This window comes from Artibeus jamaicensis, unplaced genomic scaffold (genome assembly GCF_021234435.1).
Source record: "Artibeus jamaicensis isolate MK-2021 breed Jamaican fruit bat unplaced genomic scaffold, CSHL_Jam_final contig_1998, whole genome shotgun sequence".
Lineage (NCBI taxonomy): Eukaryota > Metazoa > Chordata > Mammalia > Chiroptera > Phyllostomidae > Artibeus > Artibeus jamaicensis.
In genome coordinates, this window is record NW_026521407.1 from 1440541 (window position 1) to 1461018 (window position 20478).

Genomic DNA, 20478 nt, shown 5'->3' on the forward strand with positions numbered 1-20478 from the left:
AGTCCTCATGCCAGGGGTGTGGGGCACAAATCCAGTTACCAGATACTTCATTACTTCCCCTCCCCCCAACATGGACCAGGGTAGAGGTGACAAATGTCTTCCAGGTCTAAAACAGGGACATGTAGGTCTTTCTGCCACACCAAGTGTTCCCTGAAGACCAGGATTATCCAGCCCAAAACGTCAACAGCCCTCAACTGAGAAACCCTGGGGCACAGGGAAGGTGTATCACTGAGCGAACAAGTATAACCTCAAAAATGATGACACAAAAGGAGGTGACTGGTTTGCTCCTAGTTAATTCAAAGTATGATTAAAAAACAAAGTATTTTATCTTCATGCACTACACAGATGGTAAAGATTCTCCCAACTAAGAATGCGCTCACTAACGTGCCAAGCCGATCACATTTTCTCTTTGAGACTGCTGCCTGGTGTTCAGGACTTAGTTTATGACTGTGAAATGGACCAGAATGGAATGTAATCAGTGACCTCCCATTTGTTATTACCATATTTCAGTGCCGATGACAAGAGGTAAAGGGAAACCGGCTCCAGGTGCCATCGCTTTTACCAAGGGTCCCCCCCCCCAGGTGCTAATTATTCCATTTGTTCTAATTAATTCCTTTTGCTTCTTATTTGTCCCCATCCAAAGCTTTCCCAGTAGGCCTAGCTCTATGATTCCTATCGTCCCTGATGTCCCTTTAACACAAGTCTGGATGCCCTGCTGGTGCATCCAACTCTAGATTTGAGCCAGAGAAAACCTGACTTTGACTCCTAGCTCTGCAACAAACTGCACCTCAGTTTTCCAGTTTGTTCAAAGAGAGAGTGAGACTGTGATATGCTTTCAAAGGATTCTGTGTGGGTTAGATGAAATAACACCCGGCCCTGGTGGGCACTCGGTTATCACCATGCCAATGTGAACAGTCTCCTTTCCAAATCGCCTGAGTTAAAATCCCTCGTGCAGGATGGCAGAGCTCAACCTAAATGCTACAGCTACCTCTCCCCACACCAATTCCTTGCCTCTGATAAGCCGACCTCATGGAATGCCTAGACCTTTATGACCAGCAAAGGAGGGCAGCCAGCAAGTGAAGGAGAACGCAGGCTTTGCCTTCTCTGTTCCATTCCTTCAAAGAGAGGTCACTTAGGGTCCAGGGGCAAATACTCACTGTCCTGCCTTCTCGACTCGATTATACTTTTCAGTGCAAAGAGATGTCTTACTTGCAGCCTTCGTCACAAAAAGGCACCTTCCACTAACAAACACAATTCTGTCTTCTTTATGTGGTCTCTGCAAATCCTAGTGCTCCTGTTCGCTTACTGCTACTTCCTCCCATGACAGACTGGTGGTAAACAAAGCACAGGGTCTGCAGCCAGCTGGGGCTGGGGCTGAACCCCGGCTTCAGCACCGATCAGCTAAGTGACCGTTAGAGTAACTTCACTTTTGAGCATCAGCCTCAGTTTACTCACTGGCAATCTGGAAATAGTCTTATCCATAAATAACAGACCAACCTGTCAGCTGAAGAACCTAGAGAGATGGCAATGAAGAACCCGACAAAGTAGCTGGCACATGGCAGACACTCAATAAATAGTAGTGATTATTACAATCTTTAGCCATTAACAATGTTAAGAATCTTAGTTAAAATTCCTGCAGACAGGGCACATTTGTGCAATGAAATGAGCCATACTTGAGGGGTCCAAGACTCCATGAATCAATGCTCTATAAGGAGACACACGCCCCGACTTCGGGACCCTTCGAGAGGGTTTCCCTGGCTCACCCACGGGACACTGGCCTGCCCCTGTTGGCCCCGGTCATGCCTACTGTTGACTTCACCTGTGCTACTGCCTTCCTCTTCCTGTTTCCCCTTCAAGGCTGTGGGCTTTCTGAAGGCAGAAAGGTGGCTTACTTTCAGTACTGAGATACAAAGTAAATGTTTGTTAAATAAATACGCCCCCAAAGCTACAAACTTTAAAAATTGCTAAGCAAGGTCAATTCCTATAAGAAAGGGATTCTAACTTTTCCCTCTAACCAAGTCAACTGCATCAGACCCAAATGTGTTGACAGCACTGAGGCAAATACTAAATGAGGTGAGAATTAATACAGTTCGCACCCCATCAAGCCTTATTTAAATCACCGAGATAATAAAACACATTCCTGTAACCGGCTCGATCCTGATGTTCTGCCTGAGGCTCCCCGCAACTTCTTTTTAGAGCAGTTTTTTGGCACCGTTTGTTTAAACATGTTAATTTGATTCAATGGGAAAGCATGACATTCTCATTTTAAGTTCTATTTGTATTTTACAAATGCCTCAATTTATATGCTTTTCATTTTACTTTTCCCAATACTTTAAAGCAGATTCCTCCAAATCACCCCCTTCAGTAGCTATTATCCAGATACCTCTCTACTTAGTGGGCAGCAAGACTGTACAACCACACCAGCCAGGACGGGAGCTGCCCAGCACTCGCAAAGGGAGAAAAGTTTTTGTGCTCAACACTGGTAGGGACACAGGCTCCTCTTTAACGAGACGTTTAGTAAGACAAGGACGAAACCTGGAGCAGACTGCCAATGAACTCGGCATCCCTGACCCTCACCGGTGCCTTTCTAGTAAACACTCACTCTCTTTACCTTCCCTGGTTCTGTGGAAATGATACAATTGCTCTCACCTCCATTTCACATGTGGGTGTAAGACGCCTGGATCAGGGACAAGAAGACATTTCTGGGTGAAAACACTCACACGATGCCTGGACGTCAGTGGAAGGTCAGTTTTCTCTTTCATGTGGTCAGAGAAGCAGAGATTCCTTCTCAACATGTTAAGGGATTAAGGTACAAGGGTAGGGGATTACCCACTGGGCTCTAGAAAGAGTAACTGCTATAAAAGCCAGGATGATAAGGCTTTAAGTGTGGATTTTTTTTTGGCAGGGTGCAGGGGTGCATTTTGATACTATACTGGGCCATACCCAAGTTAGTTAAATAATTTTGTAATAACTACAGCCTTACCTGGAACCCTGGATCTCAAGAAATAGAGAAATTTCCCATTTTTAGAATGCATGATGGCTCTCTTAATGAACTCCACCACTGACTGACAGCGATCCTCAAACTTGGGATGACACCACAGGCTGAACGTTCCTGCCATGGAAAATTAAGAGGTGAGAACATAAAGCATTTTAAAAAGACCTGGGAGGCTGGTTTGCACATTTTTATGATTCTCACTTTCTGGAGGGCAAGATTTCATGGGGAAGCTGAGTCAGACAAAGGTCCCTGAAGCCACCTGGTTCACCAATACTGCCTGTCCTAAAGTTAGTGAAAAGAAAGATATTGCCTTTGATAAGACATACATTAGGTCTTACAAGGCTCTTGTTAAAGTAAAAAATAAATTCAAGTCAGAAAAAAGATATAAAAATACTTTATTGAATTTCTTTTTTTTAAATATATTTTTTCTGATATATCTCCTTGGGGAAGAAAAACAGAAGAAAAACAAACAAATGGGACTACCTCAAGCTAAAAAGTTTTGGCACAGCAAAGGAAACCATCAACAAAATGAAAAGACAACCTACTGAGCAGGAGAAGATATCCACCAATGATATCTCTGATAAAGGATCAATATCCAGGGACTTCCACCAAGATGGAGGCGTAGGTGGAAACACTTTGCCTTCTTGCACAACCAAGTTTAAAAATAATAAAGTTTAGCAACAAAAATGCAGCCAAACCACAGAAAATCAAACTATATGGAAGTCTGACAACAACGAACCCTTCAGCCAAATCGGTAAAAGGCGCAGAGCCAACAGCAGAGCCGGGTCGGGCAGGAAAGACCCACCAGACCGACTGGGCGCGTGACCCAGGCGTGCAGGCAGCCGTGGGCGGATCCCAGGTGTGGAGTAGCAGCTGGTGGACCCACTGAGGGCTGACCGCAGTCACACAATTGCGCTCAGATAAACCATAAACTGGTGAAGGAGCGAGTGGTGAGACGGACCGTGCAGGCCCCAGTGGCAGGAAGTGGCAGAGGGGACCTCCATTGTCCCTCTCTGACCCTGCCCCCACATATAGTCACAAACCAGCGACCTGTGTGGCCCCTCTCTGACCACGCCCCCACATACAGCTTCACAAACCAGGGACCTGGGTGGCCCCACCCTGGTAAACATCTAAGGCTCTGCTCCTCATATGTAACAGGCACGAACAGATCAAAACATGGCTCAAGAACAACTCAGAGCCCCAGAGTTGATAAATCTAAGTGATGAAGAAATAGCCAAACTTTCAGATGCACAGTTCAAAACACTGGTGATCAGGATCCTCACAGAACTGGTTGATTTTAGTCACAAATTAGAGGAACATATGAAGGCTAAACTACTTGAAATGAAGGGAAATGCACAGGAAACCAATAGTGATGGAAAGGAAACTGGGACTCAAATCAAGAGAATAGACCAGAAGGAAGGAAAAAATGACCAAACAGAAAAATATGAAGAATCAAGAATTAAAAAAAATGAGGAGAGGCTTAGGAACCTCCAGGACATCTTTAAATGCTCCAACATCCGAATTATAGGGGTACCAGAAGGGGAAGAAGAACAGCCACGAGTGCAAATATTATTTGAACAAATAATAAAGGAGAACTTTCCCGTTCTGGCAAGGGAAATCGACTTCCAGGAAATCCAGGAAGCTCAGAGAGTCCCAAAGAAGTTGAACCCAAGAAGGAACACACCAAGGCACATCATAATTACATTAGCCAAGATTAAAATGGAGAGAATCCTAGAAGCAGCAAGAGATAAGGGGACAGTCACCTACAAAGGAGTCCCCATCAGACTGTCAGCTGATTTCTCAAAAGAGACCTTACAGGCAAGAAGGGGCTGGAAAGAAGTATTCCAAGTCATGAAATCCAAAGACCTACATCCAAGATTGATCTATCCAGCAAAGCTTTCATTTAGAATGGAAGGACAGATAAAGTGCTTCTCAGATAAGATCAAATTCAAAGAGTTCATCATCACCAAGCCCTTATTATATGAAATGTCAAAGGGACTTACCTAAGAAAAAGAAGATAAAAAAGATGAACAGTGAAAGGACAGCCAACTCACAGTTATTAAGAACCACACCTAAAACAAAAGCAAACTAAGAGGACAGCTAGATCAGGAGTGAATCAAAGAAATGAAGATCACATGGAGGGTTAGCAACAGGGGAGTGGGAGAAGGAGAAGGGGGGAGAAGGTACAGATAGCATAGACAGTAGGTAGAAAATAGATAGGGGGGAGGGCAAGAATAGTAGGGGAAATATAGAATCTAAAGAACTTGAGACATGTGGTCATAAACTAAAGGGGGGGAATGGTGGGGGAGGGGTGTGCAGGGTGGAGGGGAATAAAGGGGGGAAATAGAACAACTGTAACGGCATAATCAATAAAATATATTTTTTAAAAAAGGATCAATATCCAAAATTGATAAAGAACTCATATACCTTGACACCAAAAAAACAAACAACCCAAAATTGAAAGGGGGCAGAGACCAGAATAGACTCTTCTCCAAAGAGGAAATATAGATGGCCCAAAAGACATATGAAAAGATACTCAACGTAACTAATTATCAGAGAAATGCAAATTAAAACCACGCTGAGATACCACCTCACACCTGTGAGAATGGCCACTGTCAACAAATCAATGAACAATAAGTGTGGGTGAGGATGTGCAGAAAAGGGAACCCTCGTGCACTGTCGGTGGGAATGCGGACTGGTGCGGACACTATGGAAAACGGTATGGAGGGTCTTCAAAAAATTAAGAATAGAACTTCCTATGACCCAGCAAGTTCACTTCTGGGTATATACCCCCCCAAACAAAAAACACTATTCTGAAAGAATATATGCACCCTTATGTACATTGCAGTGTTATTTACAACAGTCAAGGTGCGGAAGCAGCCCCAGTGTCCATCAGTACACGAGCGGATGAAAATGCTGTGGTGCATATACACGATGGACTGTTACTTGGCCATCAAAAGGAAGGAAACCGTACCTACTGCGAAAGCATACGGGGACAAAGAGGGTCTTACGCCAAATGACACAACTCAAAGACAAGTACCATATGATTTTACTTATATGTGGAATCTAAAGAACAGAACAGACACACACTCATAGGTACGGAGAACAGACTGACAGCTGCCAGAGGGGAGGGGAATTGAGAGGCTGGGTGAAAAGGTAAAGGGATTAAGTAAAGAAGTACAGATTGGCAGGTAACAAAACAGTCCCGGGGATGTCCAGTCCAGTCCAGAGAGTACAGTAAAAATACTGTGATGCTGGGTATGGTGTCCGGTGGGTACTAGACTTCCCACGGGGAATCACCTTGTAAGTTATGTAAATGTGTGATCACTATGCAATCCACCGGAAACTAACACTGAATGTCAGTTGTAACTGAAGAATATTTTTAAAAGGCTGCCATAGCAAAGCAGGTTTAAATGACATCCCCCTCAAGAAGATCTAAGTCTTCAAGTATTCATCGGACAGTCGAAGAAAGTCAAGAAGAGGAGTTTTGTGGGTATTACCCATTCATGTATATGTTGGGCACAAAAAAAATTTTAAGTCTTTTCTTTCACTTCTAAAATTCCATACCCCAACACATTTCAAAGATCACACCCCAAACTTCAGAATCCCAAAGGTGAAAGGGAATCTGAACTCCCATGGCTTGAAAAACTCCCCAGACTAAAGCTCTTAATCCAAAGAATCGCCCACAGAGGGGGTGTGAATCGCTCGGGAGAACTGCAGGTCTATGTCCCTCTAACTGCTCTCACCGCATCCCCGAAAACTACGAAGACAGATGCTCCAGTGCAAACCAGCAACTGCAAGGCCCACAAGGCTCCTATTAAAAATTCCACTTATTCAAGGAAGAAAAGTCTCTTTGAACAAAAAGTAACCAGAGAACCATTTGAAAGCTCTCTCTCACTCTTGGCATCTCACCTATCAGTAATCTAGAGGTCAAACATTTATTCATCATTCCCATCGCCTGGCCATTTATCATTTTAATAGGTTTATAAAAATACTTCACTCTGGCCCTGGCTGGTGTGGCTCGGTGGATTGGGTGCAGGCCTGTGAACCAAAGGATGGTGGTTCGATTCCCAGTCGGGGCACATGCCTGGGTTGCAGGCCAGTTCCCGGCAGGGGACCCACGAGAGGCAACCACACATTGATGTTTCTCTCCCTCTCTCCTTCTCTCCTTCCTTTCCCCTCTAAAGATAAATAAATAAAATATTTTTTTAAAAAAGACTTCACTCTGAAATGCTTTGCTTTCCATTTTTTGTTTGGTTGTTTGACTTTTGCTTTTTGGAACAGCAGGAAAATAGGCGGCTGCCTCCCCTACGGTCATGTAATGAACTCTTGGGTCTTTGGACTTAAGTTCCTTTCTCTTCATGCATCTCTAAGGCGGAAGTGGGGACAGAGGACACCATGGACAAAGCTACACTGACCTCAACAGCTACTTCCTGCCTCGAGAGAGAAGCAAACCAACCAGATTCAGCAGAGCGTGGCTGAGAGCAAGAAAGACATGGCGGTGCCTCAGGACAGAGGCAAGTGCGCGAGGGACAATCATTTGAGATGAATGGCCAATACAGCACATTTAAGGTGATCACACGTGAGAAGAGTGTAAAGGGTGGGAGAGGCAACTCCCCCAAATCCTCAAAGTTCTCTACATTTTAAAAATTTACAGTATGTGCAGGTATTTCAACAAATGATACATTACCCAGCCCCACTGCTAAGGACCATTACAACGGTCTGGCCCACGTCACGTACAGGATGCCCTGCTGTGAAGTGTGTGTTTAACAAGCCGTGTCCTAGATATGCTGGCAGCACTGAGCACGACCTGACCACAGGGGAGGGGGTACCGCCCGCAAGGCCGGCAGGCAGACTAAAGCATGTCGGCTCCACAAACTCTCTGAGTTCTGATGACTATCTCCTAAGACATGACAAAGCTGACCAAGAGAGGAATTACCATCATCGTGCGGACTGGCAGAAAAACTAATGTGACTGTCAGGCAAAGAAACTGAGAACGGACTTCTGGCAAAGATGGAGACGTATGTAGACACACTGTGCCTCCTCCCACAATCAAAATAAGGACAACAACTTAGAAACAAAATAACCACCAGAACTGACAGAAAATTGAACTATATGGAAGTCTGACAACCAAGTAGTTAAAATAGACACATTCATCCAGACTAGTAGGAGGGATGGAGTCAGGCAGCCCCGCGGAGAGGGGTCACAGCCACAAAAGCAGTAGCACCAGGCGCACAAGACAGCAACGGGTGGGGGGGGGGGGCATGGCGCACAAGGCTGGGCGGTCCCACATTCACGTGCAGATAAGCCAGACAAAACTGGGGAGCAAGACAGACCTCGCAACCCAGGGTCCTAGCACCGGGAAATAAAGCCTCAAAACACAGACTGAAAACACCTGTGGGAGCTGAGGAGGAGGAAGAGACTCCCAGCCTCACAGGAGAGTTCCTTGGAGAGACCCACAGGGTCCTAGAATGTACACAAGCCCACCCACACGGGAATCAGCACCAGAAGGGCCCAGTTTGGTTGGGGAAAGCAGTGGAAGGAACTGAAATCCAACAGAGAGTGAAGCAAGTGCCATTGTTCCCTCTCGGACCCCAGACCCACATACAGCATCACGACCCAGCCACATGGGTTGCCTGACCCTGGTGAACACCTAAGGCTCTGCCCCTCACTACCTGACAGGCATGGCCTGACGCCCCCTGCCAAAAAATGGCCCAAACGGAAGAACAGATCAAAGCTCCAGAACAAATACAACTAAGTGACTAAGAGATAGTCAACCTATCAGATGCACAGTTCAAAGCACTGGTGATCAGGATGCTCACAGAATTGGTTGAATATGGTCATGAATTAGAGGAAAAAATGAAGGCTACACTAAGTGAATTAAAAGGAAAATGTACACGGAACCAACAGTGACAGGAAGAAAATCGGGACTCAAATCAATGGTTTGGACCAGAAAGAAGAAAGACGCACTTGACCAGTACAGAATGAAGAAACAAGAATTCAAAAATATGAGGAGAGGCTTAGGAACCTCCAGGACATCTATCTTTAAACATTCCAACACCCAAATCACAGGGGTGCCAGAAGGAGAAGAGGAAGAGGAAGAGGAAGAGGAAGAAATTGAAAACTTATCTGAAAACATAATGAAGGAGAACTTCCTTAATCTGGCAAAGGAAACAGACTTCCACAAAGTCTGGGAAGCTCAGAAAGTCCCAAAGAAGTTGGACCCAAGAAGGAACACACCAAGGCACATCGTAATTACATTAGCCAAGATTAAAGATAAAAGAGAGAATCTTAAAAGCAGCAAGACAAAATGAGAGAGTCACCTACAAAGGAGTTCCCATCAGACTGTCAGCTGACTTCTCAAAAGAGACCTTGCAGGCAAGAAGGGGCTAGAAAGAAGTATTCCAAATCATGAAAGGCAAGGACCCTTATCCAAGATTGCTCTATCCAGCAAAACTTTCATTTAGAATGGAAGGGCAGATAAAGTGCTTCTCAGATAAGGTCAGGTTAAAGGAGTTCATCATCACCAAGCCCTTATTATATGAAACGTTAAAGGGACTTATCAAGGAAAAAGAAGATAAAAAAGATGAACAGTGAAAGGACAGGAAACTCACAGTTATTAAGAACCACACCTAAAACAAAAGCAAACTAAGAGGACAGCTAGATCAGGAGCAGAACCATAGAAATGAAGATCACATGGAGGGTTAGCAACAGGGAGAAGGAGAAGGGGGGAGAAGGTACAGAGAATAAGTAGCAATAGATGGTGGGGTGAAAATAGACGGGGTGGGGCAAGAGTAGTGTGGGAAATATAGAAGCCAAGAACTTATAAATATGACTCATGGACATGAACTAAAGGGGGGAGTGTGGGGGGAGAGGTATGTAGGGTAGAAGGGAATGAGGGGGGGAAATGGGACAACTGTAATGGCATAATCAATAAAATATATTAAAAAAAAAAAAAGAAACTCAGAACAGAACAGTCCAGAATCAACACTAAATTCTCCTCCTCGTGTATATGATTTAATAGAAAGTATCTCTAGATGCTAAGTAAGAACAAAGCTTGGGAGGATTTGTCTAGGTTATTTCTTCCTTCTGTAGAGTTTTACTGGCTTTGTTCTGTTCTTCAGCAGTCTTGTCCAGGCCCTTCCGTTTGGGAAATAAGAGGCTGAGAATAAATTTTAAAAGGAACCCTTACTCTCTTCCCTACCCTTGCCAACTTTTCTTCTAGTGGCTGAAAGCAGTGCTTGTATTAGCATTCGATTAAGTCTATGACATTTTTCCCCTATTCACGCTTCCATTTCTATGAATTCTCCCTATGAAAAAGCAAACAGCAAAGGTAGAGAAAGGCCCCTTCCGACACCGGCACCTCTTACCTCTGTAGTGCTCCATCCTAGTGTGGTGGGTGATTCCCTGCGATCGGAAACTGAGGCTCAGGATGTAACGAGGATCGGAGCTGTCTCGTACCAGGAAAGAACCGTCTGGCTTCCCTTTCAGCTTCATCTCTGCATCTTCCCAATTCATTGGTCCCCAATACCAACCACACTAGCAAAGATAAAAAGTGGTCAAGTGGTAAGCAGAGAAATGTCGGAGTGTTCAACACAATCCATCTTACCACAGGAGAAGCCCTCCCTTCCAAAGCATTTCAGTGGGGAAAAGTTACTGGAGGGTCTTAACCAGCAGTAATAAACGTTATATTTTTAGCCCTCCAAAGTTACAGAAGATTAAGCCTACAATTCCATTACCAAGGCCCAGAGAAGAGAAGAGGGACCTAGGTCAGTTCATCTGCCACAATCAGCTTCGACGATGCAAACACTTCCCTACAGCCCTTCCTTAAGGCATTCAATTCTGCCCCCTCCCATCCCAGATTCAATTTTATAATATCATTTATGGAACTGATAACAGTAGCATATTGTCTTGTCACTATAAATATAGAGACAAGGAAACAATTCTTCCTCTAAAAGTAATAAAAGGGGAACGAGGTACAGAATTAAGGGGTGGGGGAGACGGTGAGCCTCCCGTGCTCGGGTGCCACCTACCTTCTCTAACTCTCGAAGGCTGGCTGCAAAGCTGCTCGAGTCAGGCCGGTAGAGGGGACACTGGAGGTGCTGGGGGGGCTGGCTGTGCAGGGATTCAGCTGCTCGGATGGGAGCGACCCGGGGAAATGCGTCTGCAGAGGAACAGAGCGGTGGTCACTTGCTTTCCCTCTATGCTCCCAACCATAAGTACACCCTCCCCCCAAAACGAAGATGCTAACTGAAGAGGGGTAAGGCATTAGAAGCTAAGCTGGAAAGGGTGAAGCCAAAGCAGTGGGGAAAAGCTGGATGGGCTGGAACAAAAAGCTGTGTGGGCTTGTGTAAGCTGTGAAGGATGGGTGGGGGCACTGAACCCCAAGAAGGGGTGGGAAGCTGCTCACTAACCTGACTAAGGTGACTACTTCAGGGCCTTCACCAGCCTAGAGCGATTCCAACTTCTCCCACCTCGAGGTGAAGTGCCGGTAAAGCAGCCTTGGAAATAGTGACTCGCTTACTTGCCCAGGAAGTGTAATGATTTTGCCAAGCAAGTAGAAAAGAATGCCGATTTCACTCATTTTATCCCTTGGGTACTGGAGGCTGGCAAAGCAGGTGTGGGCTACTAAATGCTTGGTACTTATTTACAAGGCTGCAGTCAATACTAAAAGTTTAGAAAAACCACAGAACTTTGAAAACCAGCAACATATTAAACCTCCTCACTACCCTGAAATTAAGGCAGTTTCCTCAGTGATGTCTACTCAAGGATTAAAAAAGTCTCAGCAGCAAAAAGACGAAAAAATTCAATAGTCTTTTACTTCTAACAAAAATCAGATTCAACTCCATAAATAAAATGGGTTAGAAAAATCAGTTCTTGGCCTCATTTCCAAGGAGTTCTGGTCTAGCCAAGGGGAAAAAATTTCAGCTTTCCCTAAGTTCTGTTATTTCCATAAATAGATTTCTCCCATCCTTCAAAAGTGTATTACTTTGTGCTCCCAACTCTTGCAGGTCTTGCCTCTAATCTAAGCTAACCTGGGGCATGGGGTGGAGGAGGCGGAGGTAGGGGAAAAGACTGCAGGGAAGACCCCATCGGAGCCACAAGGACAGATGTAGGCAGCGTCCCACTGATATCATCTAGAAGAGAGAACAAAAGCAAGAGGTTCAGAAATACGAGCACAGAATGAGCAAGGCAGAGCAGAGCAGAGGGAGAAGGGTCACCAGGCTGCCCTCGGGGGCGAGATGGCCCGACCTTCACCCTGTCTTTTTGCACAAAGGGCAACAATCATCTTAATCTGCTTTCCTCTGCTTGAAAGCAGGAAAGGAAGGACATTCCTAAAGCAGCCCACTAGCTGTAGATTAAGGGCAGGATAAATCCAGACGTAGTGAACCCATGGACAGTAAAGGCTGTAACAGCATGCAAGTGAGAGACCTATTCTGCCCCTTGGGGTGGTGACAGGGGTGCTGAGAGAGGGAAGGAAATAACAGGTTCATTGTTAGAAACCCAGGAGTGTGTTTGGCTCCTAGCAAAGAACAACAGGTCTGCAGAGCTCACCCCCCAACTAGGACAAGAAGACAGAGTGGAGGGGACTATACCTAGGAGGCTGAGGCTTCTTCTTGGAGGAGGAGGGGGAGTTGGAGGGTGTGGAGAGGTCAGGCCCCGCTGAGAGATGTCCACATCCACAAGCGAGACTGTTTCACCTGAAGGATTCACAGAGCAAGCACGTTATAGAGAGCACCTTGCCCAAAGCTGAGGCCAGATCAGAGAGGCAAAGGGCAAGCAAAGCAAGTTAGAGGTCCATGGCTCTCAAAACATCCAAACACTAATGCTCCTAGGGCTGGACTCCCCTCTCACACCTAGGAAGTCAATGTTCAACTCTACCATTTCCTTGCCTCATTAGTGATCAAGGATTCTTTAGGATGAAAACATGCTTGACAGTGGAAAAGTCAACTAATTATACTAATTGTGGTTTTGCCACGGACAATATAACCTTAACCAAGAGGTCTCATTCATTCAAATGGGAACCACGCCATTTATTTTTCAGGCTTGTATACCAGTTTCTGCCTTCGGGGGCAAGGCAAGCAGCTTGTTACAAGCCCAAATGGACATGGGGAAGACAAAAAGTGCCAGAAAATGTAATTACTGCAGTGTACACTGAATGTAAATAAAGGTCCCAGTGTTAGCCCCAACTTCTTTCTAAATGTCTAGAGTTTTCAGAATATTCAGTCACAAGAAAACCAGTTTCAGGTATCAACTAGTTCCTAATAGCTAAGGCTACAGAGACGGAAAAGTGCATTCCCAACCCTAACAATTAGCTACTTCCACAGTCCGCTGAGCCAGGTAAGCTTAGAGGAAGCCTCTCAGGAGGAACTTGATGGCACGTGGTTTCCCTTTAGTTCCCAGCCTGTCGTACAGTTCTGTTCTCAGCCACACACATTCCTTCTTGCCACCCAACCCCAGCTGCCCCTCTCCACCAAGTCACCTGAGGATGAAGGGTATTTTATTAAAGCTGACAGCCTAAAATAGATTTGTTTTGGAAGGTCTGATCCACAGATGAAACTCAGGATTTCACTAATTGGAGGGTGTTATTTCCAACGCCTTTTATTCCAGAGGCTAATTTGAATTAGCTCTCAGTTAGATTTTATTATTATAAATAGAAACCAATGTCTCTTAAAAGGTCTGGAGCTGGGCTTTAAGAATCTAGTACACATTTTTTTTTTTTTTACAAAGTTCTTGAACACTCATTACGATAAGCAGAAAAGCTCTTCCAAAGTCATCAGTGGATGTCCTGGGAAGCTGGACTCGTCACAGTTTCATAACAGAGCCCAGCGGTGCAGACCGACGCCATGAGCCTGGACAAGTGTGGCTCCTGAAGGGCCAGAGAGGCCTGGACTGTGGGTGCGGCACCTCCATGAAAACCGGTAATTCAAAGGGCTAAGGCCTGTCTGAAACAGTAACACCAAGCCCAGCACTACAGATGTGGGCATTCCTTACTGCAGAAAGGAAACAATTATTAACTAGAAAGACATATTGCTAGAGGATAAGATTCTTTAATTCTGGGCCTGGGCCAAGAACAGAGCCCTCCTTCCCTGCCCGTGCCCATCACAGGCACTGCCTCACTTGTTCTGATGGCCCAGGGCCACCTCTGCAGTTATGTGGGTCCCACCAGCCCACTTAACATCTTCTGAAAATGTCTATTCCCTAGTCAAAATTCTTGCAACCATCTTTTTGAAGGACACAATACCAAAAGAATTTGAAATTGGGATTTTTTTTTTACAGGCTTCTCAGCCATAACCAATGAGTACTCAGCTTTGAGACATGGGAAGTGGGCTAACGACCTCTTTCCTACAGCTCATTCACAGGAGAGCCAGCCTCACATCCGACTGACGTAACAAGAGGTCTCCCTCTCCGAAGGAGATCCTTGTTAAAGAGGAGGCAGCTGCCCAAATGACATTCAACCACTTTCCTACATTAGTAACTTGTGTTCCTCCTTGCTGCAAGAGAGACTTAAATTAGACATAATGAAGAAGTCAAACAGCTGCAAGAACTGCTAGCCCCTAAAATGGGTAAGACAAGAGTTCATGTAATCCCCTTTGCCCAAAGTCTTTAAAAATAGACTGGATAGCCACAGTCATGTTTATTAGGCAATGCACAACCTCCAGTGGAAACCGGGACAGGAACTGAACGTCCTCTGTGCACTGCGAACCTATAAATTTGTAATTCCTCCTTTTAATTTATATGTGACGACCCTGAACTAAGCACTGCATAACTGCCAGGGCCACCTAATTACCAGCAAGCCGCCACTACTCTAAACTATAAAGCATCCAAAGTCAAGAACACATTCCACACCATAAAAATAGCCTCACTCCAAACCCAGCATGGAATGAAGAAAATAACTGCAGACATGCCTGAAGCTCCCTCTGAGGTGCATCTGTAAGTGATTCCTGACAGGTCTCAGAACACCGCAGCTTTTACACGTCAGAAGAAAGAGATCACCCTTACCTGTGAACAGGGGGCTGAAGGAGACCGGAGAAAAGGCACTTTGAGTTCTTGTCAACCTGGGTTTCCTAGGGGGTGAGAAAGCACGCATTGAAATCACTATAAGACTCAATTCCAGATGCACTGAAACAAAGCAAACTGTAGTCATTGTCAGCAACATTTTTGTAATCAACTCTTAAAATTTAAAGGGGAAGAGTAAAATAATTAAGGCAATTCCTTAAACAAGTCTGGCTAGAGAATTCACCAGTATGCAAAGCAATGAGAAATCCCTTTGCATCGCTCCATACCCAGCATGTTAAAAGAGTAAAACACCCTGGCTGGTGTAGCTCAGTGGATTGAACGTGGGCCTGCAAACTAAGGGATCGCAGTTCGATTACTAGTCAGGGCACATGCCTGGGTTGCAGGCCAGTTCCCAGTGGGGCAGACACGAGAGGCAACCATACATTGCTATTTCTCTCCCTCTCTTCTCTTCCCCTCTAAAGATAAATGAGTAAAAAAAAAAAGGAACAGAAAAAAAAAAGAGTAAAACACCTTGAATGGCAATCTAGAGGAAGGAAGTCAGCTGCACAGTGGATTTTCACATGTCAGGGCAATAGTTTTCCCTCTGGGCCTGCCCCTTGGAACAGGACGTGCGTATAATCTTCAACCTCTTAAGACCTCTGATTTCTGCACAAATGTCCCTAAGCCGTGGGTTAAAACCATCAGCTACCAAGGTGCCCGCTCAGGTCAGGGGCTCCACCTGGCACAGAACAAGACGGCCCTCTCGCCACACGGCTCCCCCCAAGACTCCTGCCTGACTGCTCCAGGGAACCAGCCAGAAAACCCAGGTCTTCCATGAAAAGATACACAAAAGGTAACTTTGCTTTGTACCAATTTCAAATGTCTTTTCAGAGAGAAATGGAAGAAATCTAAAGACTGTGACAAAGACTTTCAGGCTAAAAATGTGCTAAGCTAAAAAATTCCATCTCAAGAGGACTGAATTGCCTGCAAGGGAAGGAAGGAAAGACTTGTGGAGGAGGCAGAAATGTGCTGAATCTCGACTGTGGCAGAGGTCATGATGATTATATATGTTTATCAAAATGTATAGACCTAGACACCTTAAATAGGGGCGTTTTAGGTGGTATATAAATCATTCCTCAATAAACCATTCTTTTGAAAAACACCCACCACCGCCGTCAGTGCCTGACTCGGCCTTGTAGCTGGCTCACCTTCCCAAATTACTCTCCCCCAAAGGACTAAGTGAAACTTCAACTGCGCCAGAGGAGGGGGAGGAGGAAGCAAAGAAAATCCTATTTAGAATTATTTGATTTTAGAAGATCTTTATGCATTTATGTTTTAACACATGTATCTGAGATTCTCAGAACTCACTTCAAACAAAATTTCAAAACCATTGTGTAAAGATCTTAGAAATAGCCAAGGTGCCTGATTTGGTCTCCTGGCCGGTCTCACACTCCCTCTGCGACCTCCCACACGCCGAGGCTTAAAAAGTCTAATGACGCAGCCACGGGAGAGGCACTGCATCGCCACAAGACACAAGCGCACACGGTCCCTCTGTTTGTGAAAGTTGCTCATGGCAGCCTACAGCTTAGTTCCAACACTCCAGAGGGCTGAAATGGAAAGTTAATTCCCCTGGACATGAACTTTAAGACTGAAGAACTTCCACACCAATTTTTATTTGATAACTGTGGGTACAACATTAAACTCAGCAAGCAGAAACCTAAAGCACTGGCCTTTCAGAGGGTTCACACCTCAGCCACTTGGCCGTTTGCCTCTTTTCAAAGGAAGCTGCATTACTCTGCCATCTGCCCATGCTGGGGACGGATCTCCTCAGTGCCAAGCACTGAAGAACGGCAGTACCCAAATGCACACAGCTTGCAGAGGCCTTCTCACTCCACTTCATCTTCTCCCCCGCCCCCAGCATTTTGAAGAAGAAAATCATAGTTTCTAGGATCTGGAAAAAGAAATACATACGAATCTAAATCCAGGCAGAGCCATTTAAGAGCCCTGAGATTTTTTTTCCTGGCAAATAAGGGAGCCTCAGAGCAAGAAGCTTGGAGAGGGAGAAGGTCTAAGAGGCTGAAAGGCTAATAATAAATGAGTGCTTCCTTCTCTCTTCGGGGAGATGCTAACTGAAAATCCAAAGCAGTTTCTGTCTCACGGATCCTGAGAGCATTCTAATGGCAGTCACTCGAAAAGACCAATCTAGCTGATTGTAAAAAAACAAAGCAAGGGAATGATTAACATAACACGGAGGTGGTGGTTATGGTAGCTGTGGCGATGTAATCAGGAAGCAACACACCAGGGTCTTCAAGGGTAACTCATAACATTCTATCTGCTAAGCTCAGAGATATGTACCTGGGTACGCATTTGATTATTATTATGGTGCACACACTATATACACATCCTTTTGTATATATGAAACAGTGAAAATGATAGAAGCCCATTCTCAGCTGGAAGTGCTGTTTTTTGAAGAGCATCACGGAAGACATGGATAACATTTTTAACTAACCTTTCTATACCACACTCCCATTTATTTTATTCCTCCCCAGGTCACCTTGATGAGCGTTAGAGTGCAAAGTTAAGCCATGTGCATCCTGGAAAGCTATGTAAAAGCTAAGAAGCAGAAAGGCTTGGAGGGGAGAGTGGAGTAGGATTTGGCAGGCTAAGCCTCAGGTAACAGAACAGAACAGGGTGGCAGAAGACCTTAGGCAAAGGTCTTCATGGAGGCTAAGCAGTCCTTTGTGTCAGCTGTGCATTGCTTATGCTTCTGGTAACAAAGAGACAGAATGCCTCTGTCCATTTCCACTCTGCAAATTGCTAATTGTATGGCAACAGATCTGTGGGATAAAAGTTAAAAGCATTAAACTAGATAGGCTGATGACACACTCATAAAATCATCAGCCACTTTGCAAATTCCTTGAAACCTAAATTACAAACAATGAAATGGTAAGGCCCTCCCTTCTGGTCCATTAATCTCCTCTACTTACGCTTGAAGACTTACACATGCTCTTTTCAAAAGTGACTCCCAAACAAGAATGCCCAATTATCAGACTTTACAGCCACCCTTTACCTCTGCCCCTGCTGAGCACACAGTGCCAAGTCAGCCAGCCTGTGCCATTTTCAACACGTCACAAGCTAGTGTCTGCTCATGTGCTACAGGCACAAAAACCATGTGTTCGTTTCAGTTCCAACACACAGACATCTGTGCACCAAGGTCAAATCCAAAACTCCAGCATAAACCAACCAAAGAACCTATGAAGGGAACTTCCAGGGAAAAGCCAAGCAATGTATAGTCCAAGGACTAAATCGTTAGGAATGATGTTAGCAGAGAAAAATATTCAGGAGCAAAGACACAAGGCTCAAATGGATAGAGATTTCTGAAACCAGGCTGCTCACTCCCAATGAGAGCTGCCGACCACAACCACTCCATGAAAGGCAGTTGCAAAAATCCATGGAGCATGGAACCTAACACCCAAACGCAGAACCAGGACTTCCTTCCCGCACCACAGAGCATTTTAATCTCGGCATGTCGTGCTATTTCTTAAAAATACCCCATTCGGACCTGAAGACCCAACGAAACAGAGAAGAGGGTTCTCATTTCTGCCAAATCTGTCCATGACAGCAGGGTCTCAAACTAATGCCAAGGCAGCTGCCTCTTTCCAGAACCATATCTTTTCCCTCCAAACAAATAGACAGGAAACCACCATAGAACTATCATCCATTTTTCCCCATCACAACTATGAAGATCCAAGACAACAGCCTCAACCATCAACTCAGGAAAAATAAAAACTTAAAAAATGAACAAGGTGCTCATTTCCAACCAAATGTATATTATGTGATGATTCAAAAAAGTCAGATCGAATGCCATTTCTCACCAAATATAAAGGAAGACAATCAGCTCAACATATGTGAAACAGAAAGGGGAACTTCACTGGTTTTCCTGAAATAGCAATTCTACATTACACTGAAGCCCACAGGCAGCAAGCCCAGCTCTGTGAATTCCAACATATGTGTTAAAGGCCTAGCCCAGTTCTTCACAGCAGAAACCTGATTAGTTGGTGGGCCCCTTTCTTCCTTCGCTTCAAAAGAGTTCTCTAAGCCAACTTATTCTAGAATTAAGACTCAGAATATCCAGGTAGGTCCATTTAGCACACTCTAAAGCATCTGAAAGGAACTAATCTTGTTTAATGTTAAAATATGCAAACAGTTAAGTCCTATAAACTGATTGCAGGAAGTACTTTCTAGCAATAGCTGAAGGAAAGATATTAAGAAGAGCAAAGAGTCATGACCGGAGGTTACTGTTAAAAACTCCAAATTATAGAGCAAAGAGTACAGAGACTCCAACCAACAATGAAGAGGAAGGCATATACACCTTCTGGCAAGAGATTAAGGTCTCTCACAGCTTCCAGGTCCTACCAATTAAAACACAAAAACGAGCTAAAATTCCAAACCCATCCTTGTTTCCAACAGGGCGGACTGACTTAGGAGGGGCAGGTCCTCAGAAATCACAACCGCCCTGGCCAGACTTAACCAAGTTTCTCACAGCTGCAAGGCTGCCAGCAAGACTGGCACATAGTAAGCTGTGTAAAAGCTAACAAGCAAATCTAACAGCACCGAATCCTGAGTATTAAAAAAAAAATCACCAATTCAATCTTATTACTTCTCCAAAAGCACAAGATATTCCATCTCCGTTTCTCGTCTTCACTCTGTTCCTACAAGAACAGGAAAAAGACAGGAATCGCTCCCATTTTCCTGATGAACAAAAAGGGAGAAGCGTGAAGAAGACAGAGCTGGCTGGCGTCCCACAGCTGATGCTAGGGTTCTAAATGGAATTAGATGTTCGCAGTCTGTCCCACACGCTGCCTCCTAACAGCAGTCAACCGAACGTTCGTACATAAATACCTAGCTCTTCCCCAATCCATCAGAGAAAGCCCTTGGACCAAAAAATGTAATTCTCCAGTGCTCTGAACTAAGCTTTTCAGAGCTACAGCCCAGTTTGCTCCGCAGCAGAATTCTGTATTGTGCTTAGTGTGAAGGTTGGTGACAGAGCAGCCAATGACCATTAAATTCTGCTTCCAAAGGCAAAACACCGTATAATGTTATATGCCTTTTCCACTTCCTAATCTATTAGACGGAGCAGCTAATTTCACGCCACACCTCATATCTGGCGTGTCTGAAATCTTAGACCAGATCCTGGTCAATATGGAACAAAGGCAAGACAAACCACAAGAAAATCAGCAATCTATCCTATGTCATTACCCACAGCTTCAGTCCTGCCATCCCCCCATATGAGGAAAATTTCATCTGTACTGGTTAAATGGAGCATCAAATGCAGAGCCTACAACAAAAAAGCTGTTTCAGCAGCCACACACTTTTCAAGACCTGCGCATGAGTTCTCTGGGAGGCAAATGCAGAAACACAGGTCTACCGGAAGGGGGTAACCTGCATCAACTCCCTAGGGAGTTCAGGTTTGGTCTGATCCC

At 44.8% G+C, this 20478-nt stretch overlaps 1 protein-coding gene across 4 annotated transcripts in view; it reads right to left on the reverse strand.

Annotated features, from left to right (window-relative positions):
- The window catches only part of SOCS7 (suppressor of cytokine signaling 7), a 34946-nt gene that overhangs the window by 12397 nt on the left and 2071 nt on the right, over nt 1–20478 (reverse strand). Inside the window, exons 2-7 of one of the 4 annotated variants that reach the window (XM_037149881.2) lie at nt 14999–15063; nt 12592–12696; nt 12031–12132; nt 11029–11159; nt 10366–10534; nt 2984–3112 (exon numbers count right to left, since the gene is read on the reverse strand). In XM_037149881.2, the coding sequence (XP_037005776.2) occupies nt 2984–3112; nt 10366–10534; nt 11029–11159; nt 12031–12132; nt 12592–12696; nt 14999–15063 (701 nt within the window). The remainder of the gene's footprint in view (nt 1–2983; nt 3113–10365; nt 10535–11028; nt 11160–12030; nt 12133–12591; nt 12697–14998; nt 15064–20478) is intronic. The other 3 variants (XM_037149878.2, XM_053656069.1, XM_037149880.2) reach the window with 3 other exon arrangements.